Raw genomic sequence first — 12924 nt, 5'->3', positions numbered from 1 at the left:
GTCTGAGAAAGGCCTTAGAAATATATATATTTTTTTGTTTCCATGCAACATTGATAATAGAAGAGTGGAAGCCAGGAACAAGTTTCCTTGGTTCTTCTTGCCTGCATGATCTGAATTATAATCTATAGGATGAATAAAGGTACACTTGGGATTTAGCTGCTTCAACAACCAGAGTGGCTGGATGATAAATGTGAGGATATTAATGCTTCTTTCTCTCCTATCTCATGTGGAATTTTTGGGGGAGGTTCTAAGAGTAGGGAGGAAGAATGCACATTTGGTTTGCAAATATACAGTAGAGGTAAATGTTTGGTCTTTACCAAAGAACCCTGTAGCTCTAGTTTGCTCTTCAAAGCTGTTCAGTGCTGCCCTGCAGGTTTGCACCATGGTCTGCCTGGGAGCACTTCCTCTCTCACTTGCTTACTTAACTCTCCCTCCTCCAGATCTCAACTCCTGTCACTTTCTCGGGGAAGCCTGCCCTCACCCACACAGTCTGGTCTGATTCCTTTGTCGTGGGTTTCTTCAGAAGCATGTGTTCCCTTGAGATCCCTTATCTCAGTTTGTAATTACATTCACTAGCAGAGACTATGTGGTTTATGTTGGCATCTTCTGAGAGCTGGTATCTTGTTTATGCTCCCTGTTTATTCCTGTGCCTAGACAGTGCCTGACAAGGTAGGCACTCAGTACATAGCTGTTCAATGAATAAGTGTTTGCGCCAAATTCCAGAACTATCAACCCTTACTATTCTTACGAATACGACCATTGCAGCTGTAGCCCGTGATGTTTGACAGCTGTCTTCTATCTGTTGATGAGCTTGGTAATTTGGGATTTTGTAGAAATCAGTAAGAACTGGTGGGAACACTCAAAAGCTTCATCATTTCGGTGATATAGGACTGCTTTGCTTCTCCAGGAACTCTGCTCCACCTGCACCTGCAGAAACCAAACCCAGTGTGTTTGAATTTAACAATAGTATGTGTGTGTACCTGTGTGCATGTGTGTTTAGCTGGAAGGTGGCTGGAGAACAAGGTGGAAGGGCCAGAGCTTCTGTTCCCTCCACCCCTAAATGAAGTGTTTGAGAAACACCCTCTAAAGAATCACAGTGTTCACGGCCTCCCCGCATTAAACAAAGAGAGCATCGGAATTGCGGTCCCTGGCGAGGTGGGACCGTCGGGGCGCTGCCACCATCTAATTCTGGATTAGGGGAAAGGGACGTGACACCGTCTCCCCGGTTAAAGTAGACGGCGTGTGAGTGACAGCCTTTCCTGCCCCCTCGGGGTGTGTCCCCATGGGCTTCCCCACCCGTGTGCTTGAGACCCGCCAGGGAAGCCGGCGATCCGCCCAGGGCCCAGGGCCCGCCCGGCGGGCGCCGCGTGCAGGTGCGGAAGGCAGGCGGCAGCCCGGGGCGGGCGCGGGGGCGGGCGCGGGGGCAGCGCGGGGGGCCGGGCTGCGCGGCACGGCTGCGGGCGGCAGGAGGCAGCGTCGGCCCAGGCGGCGGGCGAGCCAGCGCGCGGTGATGTCAGTGGCGGCCCGGCTGGCAGCAGCCGGTACTTCCTGTGGAAAGGCGGGCGGGCTCGGCTGCAAACCCCACTAGCCAGTGTCAGCCTCTCGGCGGGAGGAGGCGGCGGCGGAGGAGGAGCAGGGGGAGGGCTGTCAAATTCGGGAGCCAGATTTTTTTCCCTTCCCCTGGCAATCCCTTCCGCTTCCCCGGCTCCCGGCGTGACATCTGCGGGCCGGGGACCTGCATGTGTGTGCGCGCGAAGGAGCGGAAGAATGGCAGTGCTCAAACTCACCGACCAGGTAGGGGGCGGCGGCGCCGGCGGGCGGGACGCGCGGGCTCGGGGCGGCGCGGAGCTCGGCGGGGGGATGGGGGCGCGGCTGGAGCGCGCCCGCGAGCTGTTTACTCGCGGCGAGGGGGAGGAGTGTGCGTGGCCGTCGGTGCCTCCAAGAGCCCGCGGCGGCTGCGGCTCCCCTCCGCGGCGCCGTCCCCGCCCTGGGCCGTCGGAACTGCGCTCCCGAGTCCCGGGCAGGGCCCGCGGGCGCTGGGCAGCCGGGGTGCGGGGGTGCTGCGGCCGCAGGCCTGGCGGGGCCGGGGAGGGGGCCGGGGGCTCGAGGTGCTCCCGGGACTCCCACCGCGCTGCGCTGCGTGGGCGCTGCCGGCCCGCGCCCCGGCGAAGAGGACGCTCTGCACGGAGAGGGAGAAAGGATAGCAGCCCGGGACCCCTCCCCAGCCTAGCAGGAGTCTGGCCCCCAGTGCGGCTCTTGTGTGGCAGGGCTGTCTTTATCCGTGGGATGTGACATCTCGACTTCCTCTTTAGTTGCCCCAGGCTGTGTGCGTGGTGCGGGATGGGGACCCCTGGAGACCGCCCTTTCGGATTCGGCCGGTCCCTCTCAGGAGGGGGTGAAGTCGGCTCGGAGCCTCGACTCACAGGCGGTGGGCTACGGTCTGCGGGTGTCCACCAGCTTTGTTGGCTTTCCTTGTTGAGACACCACACAGGGCAGCTCTGGAGTGCTGGGCTGGAGAGGTGGGGTTATTTGCTGCATCGAATTGACAGTCCCCACCGCCGCAGGTCTGTGGAATGGAAACAGCCACCTTCGCGGGCTTGGCTGCTCTTACATCGACACTAACAGGCGTTCAACCAAGTTGCATGACAAAACTCTTTGCAGCTCTTTCCACAATAAAAGGAAACGGTTTGCACCCCCCACCCGACCCCGGTTTATTCATGGGTAGTGAAATGAACTTTGTTTTGGGGTCCTAGCAGACAGAGAGGCAATCGTGACATTGACCACAGGGTTAGACGTGCCAGCCTTTGGTATTAAATACCTCAAACTTATCCATGGGTTGCATCTGCTAACTTTTTTTCTCCAGTAAGTATCCAGCCAGAACATCTTGCAACTGAAATGCAGTCCATGACCACAATGATTTGTTCTGCTTGCTAGATTCAATGTTTCAGCCTGTTTTTCCTAAATATTTACAGGTGTTGCAGGGTTAGGGACGCGGAAATCAGAGTTAAAATTCATGTTATTGTTAAATTGAATAGGAAGAGCAGCTGGTACTTATGATGAATGTATTTGTTCTCATTGGTTCCAGAGCATTTAAAAGTGTAAGTTGATATCAGGATTTCCTTCACCTTTTGGTCCCATACTTTGCCAACTGTTAAGACATTTGCTTATTTTAAATCTTACAGTTTTAGCGTGTCTTGGGCCTGTCATCTTTCCTGGTACACATTGCTGTACTTGTGTGTTAATCCCTAGATCTTCAAAGTACAAAGAATGGTTCTAATAGGTATTATTGTTACCACATATAAGAAAGAACATCCCATAGAAGTTTAGAATTGTTAAGAACTTTTAAGGATGGTCTAGCCCAAACCCTTCATTTTCTAAATGACAAAACAGATCTGAAGAAGTGAAGCAAGTCTTCCTCAAGGAATACCAGCTACAGGCCTGCAGGGCTGGGGTTAGCCGTGTCTCCTGCCTCCTAGGCAGTTATGCTTTCTGTTACAGTTGGTATAGGACAGCTCCATCATCTCATTGGATGTATTGAACGGGTTACAAGAAAGCATCTCTTTTTAAATCCAGATCAACCCTATTGAAAAGTGGATTACTTGATCTTAGGAAGTAATTCTTCAGGGCCTATCAGAGCAGGAATTTCAAAGATGTTCCTTTTTAAAATGTTTCCAAGTTTATTTCCTTCCTTCCCCCAGTAAATGAGTATGAGTATGAAGAGAAAGGAAGAGTCATGCAACCTTCATTTGGTTCCATCTCCAGATACGTAAAAACAACCTAAGGCGTTTTAAGATTCAAGAACTTCTGAAAATGGCCAGTCTATCTTGGGACAAAGTCAAGGAGATGGGGTGGGGAAGTGGCCTGGGTGGTGAGCAAGGATGGTTTCTGTGCAGCTTTAGGTCCAGGAAGTGTGTAGTCTTTCTTGCCTTATATGGTCTTACCTTTTCTGTTTGAGACTCAATTCTTAGAAGTCAGTTCTTAACCTCACAGATTAACTTTTAAAATCATTTGCTTAGACTGCTACTAAAAGAGTTTTGCTCCATCATTGTGGGTAGGGAGCTGCGTGCTTGGAATCCTTGCCTTAGAATTTGTACAGGAGTGCCTTGCTTTCCATTCAGCTTCTAGTAAAACAATTGCTTCTTAATTTCTCCCTCTTTCTTTTCTCTTCTCTTTTCTTCTCTTCTTCTCCCTCCCTCCCTTCCTTCCTTTTTTTTTTTTTTTTTTTTTTTTTTTTTTTTTGAGTCAGGGTCTCACTCTGACTCAATAGTGTAATTATGGCCCACTGCAGCCTTGGCCTCCCAGGCTCAAAGGATCCTCCTCCCACCTCAGCCTCCCCAGTAGCTGGGACTATGGGTGTGTGTGCCACCACACCTGGCAAATTTTTATATTTTTTATACAGACAGACAGGATTTCGCCATGTTGCCCAGGCTGGTCTCAAACTCTTGGGCTCAAACAATCCATCTGCCTCAACCTCCCAAAGTTCTGGGATTATAGGCGTGAGCCACTGTGCCTGGCACCTCATCTGTTAAATGCCCTATTTGTGAAGTAAATTTTGATTTTTGCTAGGCCTCTTAAATTTTTTGTTGGAGGACACACTCTTGCTGTTGATAACCTGAAACACAAATTGCCTTGATTTGTCTTTAAATGTGGCCAAAGTCAGGTGTGTCAGATGATGAGATTTTTCTGTCCAGCTAAAGCTAGGTGCAGGAGCTTGCTTGGTGAAGCAGATACTACTTCAGCAGTCAGTCCTGTAGTGACCTCTCAATCCTGCAGAGAAGGAAAATGTTTTTTTCCCAACTTTTTTTTCAGGAGAGTAAAAACTGAAAGGAAGAGATCAGTGTGATTTTTAGTCTTTTTTTTTTTTTTTTTTTTACTATGAAAAGGAACTGGGAGCTATCACTATAAACAAACTTGGCATTTAGCACTTCTGCATTTGTAACTTTTGTAACTGTGTCCCTTCTGTTTTCCTCTTCACAGGACACACATACTTTTTCTTGCAGCCTTAGGGGGCACCAACCATCCTGGTTTGTGCAGATTGACTCGTTTCTCAGCACATGGGGGTAAAACCGGGAAAATTCCAGGCAAACTGGGAGGAATTGGTTACTCTGTATAACATAGAACACACTCAACTATGTCATTAATATGATAATGTAATTATTTTCTTGTATTAGGAGTTTTACAGATTTGGTAAAGTGAGATAATTTTAAGTTTGGGAAAGAAAATTTTATTACATACAAATCTAATGCATTTTGATTCAGTGATAGCCATGACACCTTTTTGCAAATTGATTTGATATTGACTTTTTTGGGGAGTTCTTTATGTCATATAGTTAAGGCACTACAGTCGTTTTAAGTGTGTGGTCATATCTTCAACCTGGGTCTCTACCTGAAATTTATTTTCAGAGTTATGAAGCTAGGATGGTAAGTTCTGTTGTATGTTTAAAATGTCCACTATTCTTACCTGTGTTTGCTAATGATAGCAGAACACCACTTTGGTCTTGGAGGCTGCCTGCAGACAAACCATTTCAGCAGGTGGCCCTTTTGGAGCTTCCTGCCTGGAGGCCTTCTGGTTTGGTGTTCCCCTGCCAAGTCCTAGTTCACACTTGAGTCACCTGCCTTCTTGCCAAAGGCAGTGGCTGGCAGCGGTGGTGGTGGCAAGAGACTAGAAATCCTGTGTAACTTTGGGAGCAAGATTTCTAGCTCATAGTGTGGGGCCTTGGGACGTGTTACATGTTTTATTGGGCTGCCCTTGTTCTTCCATCGCTCCCTAGAGCACTGGTCTCAAAGCAAACACTGTGCTGTAGTCCTGCCTTCAGCAGAGAAGAAGGAAAAAGAGTCTTTATTTGGAGCCTTTTCTGGTTGTTTCGGGACCCAATCACGTGGTTTTGAGAGTGCATTTGAGGCTGGTGTTTCATGGCAGAGACCTAATAATGTCACACATTTATTGTGCTCTTGTTGTATGCTGGGCCTTTGCAGTGAATCATGTCTTAATCCTCATAGCCACACTAGGAGGTGGGTGGTGTGTGATTCCTATTTTATGGATGAGAAAACAGGAATAGAGAGGCTAATTGACCTGTTTAGGGTTACATGCCCAGTAAGTGACCTAGCACATTGTCCTACCCTGGCAGTCTGATTGCACAGGTGGGGCTCTGACCACAAGGCTATACTTTTCATAGCTGAAAGGGCAGTGCAACCATAGGGTTAATGGGTGCCTGCTCTTGTTTACAGGGATGCCATTGGATGAGCAGCGTTCCCTGAACTCCTTCTCTCTCTTGGGCCAGACCCATTTCTGTACAGGATAGGGAGGGGCTCTGAGGCCCCTGCCCTTGCCTGGCTTCTCCCAAAACAGCTTCTCCACTTCCCCACCCTGGTGAATGATATGTTGGTAGTTCAGTGATTTTTTTCTTACAAATATCTATGTATCTATCTATATCTACATATATATATATATATATAAACTAAATGAACTGCAGTCATAGGAAAATTAGAAAGCTAGATGAGCAAAACAAAACAAATTTTAAAATCATCTGAACCCTCTGTACTGAGAGATAACTACTCTTGACATTTTGATATATTTCCTTCTAGTCTTCTGTCTGGGCAGCCAGAAAACATTTTTAAACTTTCCATGTGAACGTTTAATATCATTACCTTTCACTTCTGCACATAGCTGATATCTATGCTCGCTAGATGGATGACTTTTCCAAATAAACTTATTCTTCTCTTACATATATAATTGGCTCTTTAGCTTAAGTTCAACACCAGCATGTAAGCTCTAGCTCTGGATTGATGGAACCAGCTTTTTTTTTTTTTTTTTTTTTTTTGGATTTAAACAGAGAGTAAATATAAACTCAAAAAGGCACAAATTGTTTGCACCAGAAACAGGAATGAAAGATTCTTTAAAAAGATTTGTATTTCTACAAGACAATGTTAATTTTTATAGGCTAAAGTATAACATGAAATAATTTAAAAACAGGCAGAGCTACAGGGATCTGATAATCCTGTGGTTTCCAAATTTGTTTAAGCTATGACACTCCTTTTTGTTTTCCCTCAAAGGAATTTAATATTGAAGCTCAATATGTAAAAAAGATTGGCTTGGACAGTGATCCCTGACTCCCTCTTGAAAACTGGTTTAGTGTTATTTGAAAGCTCCTTTGTATGAGAAAACTCCTGGTGATTGGTTAAATGTTTTTTTTTTTCCCCTGACACATCATGTATGAAACAAACAACATTTATAAATGTTTGTGGATGATTAGGAACTACATAGAACTAGGATGACTGTATCATTTTTATCCTTTTGAGAATCATAGGTGATACTACTCAATATGAAGCCACAGATGTGAGCCAGGACTGTCCAGAGTAAACCTGGATACATGGTCATCATATATCCACATAGATTCCATGTTTGCTCACTGCAGGCTTGAAGTGACCGTAAACTAGTTTGAGTAGCAGGCTACTCACTCTTTTTTGAGTTAGGCCCACACTGGTGCAGTATTACAAAGATTATTTTATGACCTCGTGCAGAGTTGGGAAATGACTTCCATCTCACACATCAGTTCTGATCAGTTGGTCCAGGGGTTACAGGTGTAATCTGATAGAAGCATTCTGACTCTTGCAGTTAAGGATGGGAGAAAGTGTGATTGATTACCAGTGTTTGCTATGGATATATGGAAAGGGAGAAGTGACATATGTTGTACATTAGCCAACCCCAGCAAGACATGTTAACTCTGTAGGCTTCAGGTTTCTCTTTGTAAAATGAAGAGGTTGGACTGGATGCCTTTCTGGTGTCTCAGCTCTGCCCTTTCCCTTCTGTGACTCGGTGCCTGTGATGGAGACCAGTGCTCTTCACATGGTTTGTGTTATAGCCTTTCTTACAAATGTGGCTATGAAGGGTGTATTTGCAGATGAGCTCTAATAAGGTTTCCCAGGTAAAAAAGTCAAACAGCTTCACGTTCCAGAGGAGGCTTTTAGCCAGCATCAGTGACTTAGGGACTAATTCTTATTATCAACCCTACTTCAATTAATAGATATTCTAAGATTACCCATTTTATTTATTGTGGGTTTTTTTTTTTTTTTTTTTTTTTGAGACAGAGCCTTGCTGGAGCGCGGTGGTGCAATCTCAGCTCATTGTGACCTCCTGTCCCACCCACCCCCCCCTCGGGTTCAAGTGATTCTTGTGCCTCATTCTCCCATGTAGTTAGAATTACAGGCATGCACCACTATGTGTTTGTGTTTTTAGTGGAGATGGGGTTTCACCATGTTGGACAGGCTGGTTTCAAATTCCTGGCCTCAAGTGATCTGCCCGCCTCAGCCTCCTCAAGTGCTGAGATTACAGGTGTAAGCCACCGCCTTTTTTAGATTAACCCTTTTATAGATTACTCCTTTTAAACCTTTTAACCAGTATCTTATCTGGCTCTGGCTGCTTTCAGAGGTTGGGAGTGCCGGTATTTGCTCTTATTGGTGTTCATGTTTGTAAATTTGTTGGTAGCCTAAGAGGTTGAAATTAATGATTCATAAATCCAGTTTGTAATTATGATATTCATAATTTTTAAGGATCTTTTCACTTGCCTCACCATTTGAAAACAAAATTTGTCTAGTATTCTATAAAGTGAGCTTAAGCAAATAAGTATATAGTCCACCTTTGGGCTGTTTCAGGGTTTACTAAGTCAATAATTGTTTGCATTTCTTGGTTTTCATTTGCTTAGAGTCCCCTTGCTCCCATCCCAGGAAGTCTTAAGCATTTCAGCATAACTTTCTAGGATATCTTTTATACCAGAAGACCATTTTCCCCTAAGAGAACTTTCAGAGGTCATAGTAGAATTAGGGAGATTTGTGGAAACATCTGTTTGAGCCTAGGCATGGAAATTAATCACAATTTTAAGCTGTCTCTAAAAGTTTTGCTTTTTTTAAATGTTAAAAATTTTGTTTTGATTTAGTTTGTTTTAAAAATAACACTAGATTGGGAATTAGAAGATGTGGATTCTACTCGTGGTTTTTCTAACAGTTGTATGGTTTTGGGTAAGTCCTGGCCATGGTTTCTTTGTCTGTCAAAATGGGAACGGGTAGAAAATTCTCTAAATTCTTTTAAGCTCTAACATTCTAAGATAGCTCTTCACATAGTTCAGTGTCAGTCTTTTCTCATTTTGTGGAATCTCATTTCGAAAAGTATCTGCCTTTTATGAACTTCTGATTTTGCACCAAGTGTGTTGGTGGCAGCTTTAAAATGTCCCAGGTTTGGTAAACACATCCTAAGTTTGGTCTAAGGGTGAGGGGTCCTTTCCCCAAGAAGCTTGTCTTCTGGGATCTCCAGGAGCCTGACTGTGGGGACACAGAAGCCCTGGGGCTGTTCTCAGTGTAGTCCTTTGAGAATCCTCTTGAACTTCTTACAGGATAAAGGGAGCAATCCTTGCAGACCCCATCTTGTCTCTTGTGAGCTGGGGCCCGTCTTAGCCTTCTTCAGAGGTGCTGCTTTAGCAAATATCTTGGGTTCTCCCAGGCAAAATCCTGTTTTGTTGAACCCAAATAACATGTGCTTCTAACAAGTTTATTTCTCAAAGGTTGGCCCAGAGTTGGGTGCAGTTGACATGGTGGCCACAGACTTTCTCAAGAAAGGAAGAAAATTCCTACGTGTAATCACCAGCCTCTGTATGGTTAGTCTCTGTAGAGGAGGCTTGTTTTGGTGTCTAAGACTGGCAAGATAAGGAAAAAGGAAATTGAGCATAAAATCTAAAGACAGAAAGCCACGAGGCATTCAGGTCAGCTGGGACAAGTCAGCCAACCAATTACTGTTAAACAGTGGCCTCCTAAAGTAGGTGTGGCCAACACTCCAAGGATGAACACAGTGCTTTATTGAGTTGGAGTTTGGGAAAGAGAATATTGGAATTCATATTTCTTTAAATCATTCTTTTAAACTTTTAATTTTTATGTAGTTTTAGTACTTATTTGCTAGTACTGCATCATCTTTTCGGCTGTATTTTTCACTGTTTGCCACCTGGCCGAATCACCATGTGGGTTACTGCAGCAGCCTCTGCTGGTCTTCCTCCATCTGACCTTGGCCCCTACACTCTGCTCTCGGCATAACTCTCAGAGTGATGGAACTCAGAACTTGTCACTCCTGCTCAAAAACTTCCAGTTTCATCCAGGGTGAAAGCTAACTAAGGTCATTAGAGTGACCTCTGCACTCGGCTCCTTCACTCACCTGTCCAGCCTTATCTGCTCTTGATCTCTTCCCAGCTCCTTGGCTCCAGCCCCACTGGCCTCCTTCTGTTTAGTGAACATGCCAGCTGCACTCCTGCCTCGGGACCCTTGCTGTTCCTGCTCCCCCAAGCAACTCCTCCCTAGACATCTGCATGGCTTACCATTACCTCTTTCAGGTCTTTCCTCAGATGTTACCTTCTCAGTGAGTCCCTTTCTGACCACACTATTTAAAATGCCCACTCCACATTTCCTGTCTGCCTTTCTTTATTTTCCTCCACAGTACAAATCCCTCATACCATATATTTTACTCCCCCGTTTTAAAAATCAAAACTTACATGTGGTTAAGATATAGATAATAGGACAAAGATTATTTTGTTAGTTTGATTCATTCACTGCTGTATCTTCACCACTTAGTACAGGGTAAGGCACGTAGTAAATGCTCAATAAGTATTAAGTGAATGAATATAAATACGTATGTGTGTCTATATAGGTACACGTTCAAATGGTTTTTACTGATGAAGTGCTCAAACAAAACAAACACTTCTATAAACAGCTTTCATTTACACTGGGATGTCAAATTTCCATGCAAACAAAGTAAGAGAAAGTTCTCTGCCCTATGAAAATATAAAAGATAACATATTGTCCTATTTTTCTGATTGTATTTTCCCTCCTTTCAAACTGTGCTTTTGGTTGTGAGGATGGTTAGCACTGTAGTTAATTCTCAGTTCCATATATTTTAGGGGAAGTATCAAGGTGATACTAGGGGACAGGAAATATTGACCCTAAATGTTGTGGAGTGGATCTCCTATATATTCAAGCAATCAAGAACTGTTTAATGAGCTCCATCTACATAGCAGTGATCTGTCATAACTCTGCTGGAGCTCTGTGCTCTCCCCTTCTCCACAAAAGGGAAGGAGAGGTAACACCAGGCACAATAAAATAGAAACCAGACAGAGAGAATTGGGAACAAGGAGACAAGAATCATGCTTTACATGATTTAATCCTAATATTTTAATGAGAGGGTGGCTATCATCATTTCATTTTAGAGAGGAGGAAAATGAGCCCTGGCACGGTGGCTTACACCTGTAATCCTAGCACTTTAGGAGGCCGAGGCAGGTGGATCACTTGAGGTCAGGAGTTTCAGAACAGCCTGGCCAACATGGTGAAAGCTCATCTCTACTAAAAATACAAAAATTAGCCAGGCGTGGTGGCAGGTGCTTATAATCCCAGCTACTCAGGAGGCTGAGGCAGGAGAATCGCTTGAACCCGTGAGGGGGAGATTGCAGTGAGCTGAGGTTGTGCCATTGCACTCCAGCCTGGGTGACAAGAGTAAAACTCTGTCTCAAAATAAATAAACAGATAAAATAAAAAAAAAAAAAACAGGAAATTGAAAACTGAGAAGCTGAATAATTGTTTTCAGGGTTGCATAACTCTGGGAGTCACATTTGAGGCAAGCTCAACTCTAAGGTGCACATTCTTAGCCATGATGCATTAGGATTCTTGAAATAGGGGCAGTATCACAAGAGGCCCTTTTCCTCACGGAGCTCACAGTCTAGTTAGAAGATATTGAATGCCTTGCACATGAAAGGCCCTCCTCCATGTTTACCGAATTCATGTGGCATATGAAACAGCTATCAACCCAGGTATAGGCCAGGCTTAGACTATGCTTAGTGGTATTGATTAGGGACTTCAGAAGTCCCCAGGTGAGCAGAGTCATTAAGAAGGGAGCTGGAGGGAGTCTAACTGATACTTGAGGAAGGGAATGATTCAGGCAGCAGATGCGGGTGGAACTCAGATGACTGACGTGTTGTGTACCTGACAGGTAACCTGGCGACTAAATTTACTGAGTCATTGGGTTCATGTCAGGTAGGAAAAAGAGGAAAGGAAATATCCACCTTGCAAACTGGGGAGAAGAGGTGTTTGCATATTAACACATTTTTCATAGTTGAGTTCTTTGATAGGCACTATGTATCCTCTGCTGGAAAACTTGAATTAATGAATTTGTGCCTAAGCAACACGTACTGTTTCCGTTTGTTGCACATGACCTTTTACAAATTAATGTGTACCTACTTTGTTCCAAAAAGTATTGAACCATTAAAGTAAGGTGTTGCCTTATGTGCCCTTCTGTGTCTGTGATACTCCCTGCTTGAATAAAATGTTGCATGATGTACCATGGCAACATTCTGTGAACAAAGATGTATTTTGGAGTAGCAAGGACTTCATTGAAAGCATCTAGATGGTAATGTAGGACATTGATGGAATAATATAGTAGGTCTGAAGATGATTCTTTTTCTTCTTAAAAAAATTATGTCCATAGATTTTTGCAGAACAGGTGGTGTTCGGTTACATGAATAAGTTTTGTGTGGTGATTTCTGAGATTTTGGTGTACCTATCACCTGAGCAGTGTCCACTGTACCCAGTGTGTAGTCTTTTATCTCTCACTCCCTTCTCACCATTTCCCCCAATTTCCCAAAGTCCATTGTATCATTCTATGCCTTTGTGTCCTCATAGCTTAGCTCCTACTAATGAATGAGAACATATGTGTTTGTTTTTCCATTTCTGAGATATTTCACTTAGCATAATGGTCTCCAGTTCCATTCGGGTTGTTGCAAATGCCATTATTTCATTCCTTTTTATGGCTGAGTAGTATTCCATGGTATGTGTCTACTATATTTTCTTTATCCACTCATTGATTGATGGGGTTGACTCCATATTTTTGCAATTGTGAATT

At 44.4% G+C, this 12924-nt stretch overlaps 1 protein-coding gene across 5 annotated transcripts in view; it reads left to right on the top strand.

Moving 5' to 3' along the window:
* The first annotated feature begins 1324 nt into the window (after window positions 1-1324).
* Window positions 1325-12924, top strand: part of ANKRD44 (ankyrin repeat domain 44) — a 334866-nt gene continuing 323266 nt past the window's right edge. For 2 of the 5 annotated variants that reach the window (XM_017538762.2, XM_017538758.2), the window contains exon 1: window positions 1597-1794. In XM_017538762.2, the coding sequence (XP_017394251.1) occupies window positions 1768-1794 (27 nt within the window). In that variant the 5' untranslated portion in view covers window positions 1597-1767. Of the gene's footprint in view, window positions 1795-12924 lie in introns of all 5 variants that reach the window. The other 3 variants (XM_017538761.2, XM_017538760.2, XM_037742095.1) reach the window with 3 other exon arrangements.

This window comes from Cebus imitator, unplaced genomic scaffold (genome assembly GCF_001604975.1).
Source record: "Cebus imitator isolate Cc_AM_T3 unplaced genomic scaffold, Cebus_imitator-1.0 Scaffold113, whole genome shotgun sequence".
Classification (NCBI taxonomy): domain Eukaryota; kingdom Metazoa; phylum Chordata; class Mammalia; order Primates; family Cebidae; genus Cebus; species Cebus imitator.
The sequence above is the reverse complement of the archived record's forward strand: the minus strand, read 5'-3'. Positions and strand labels throughout refer to the sequence as shown.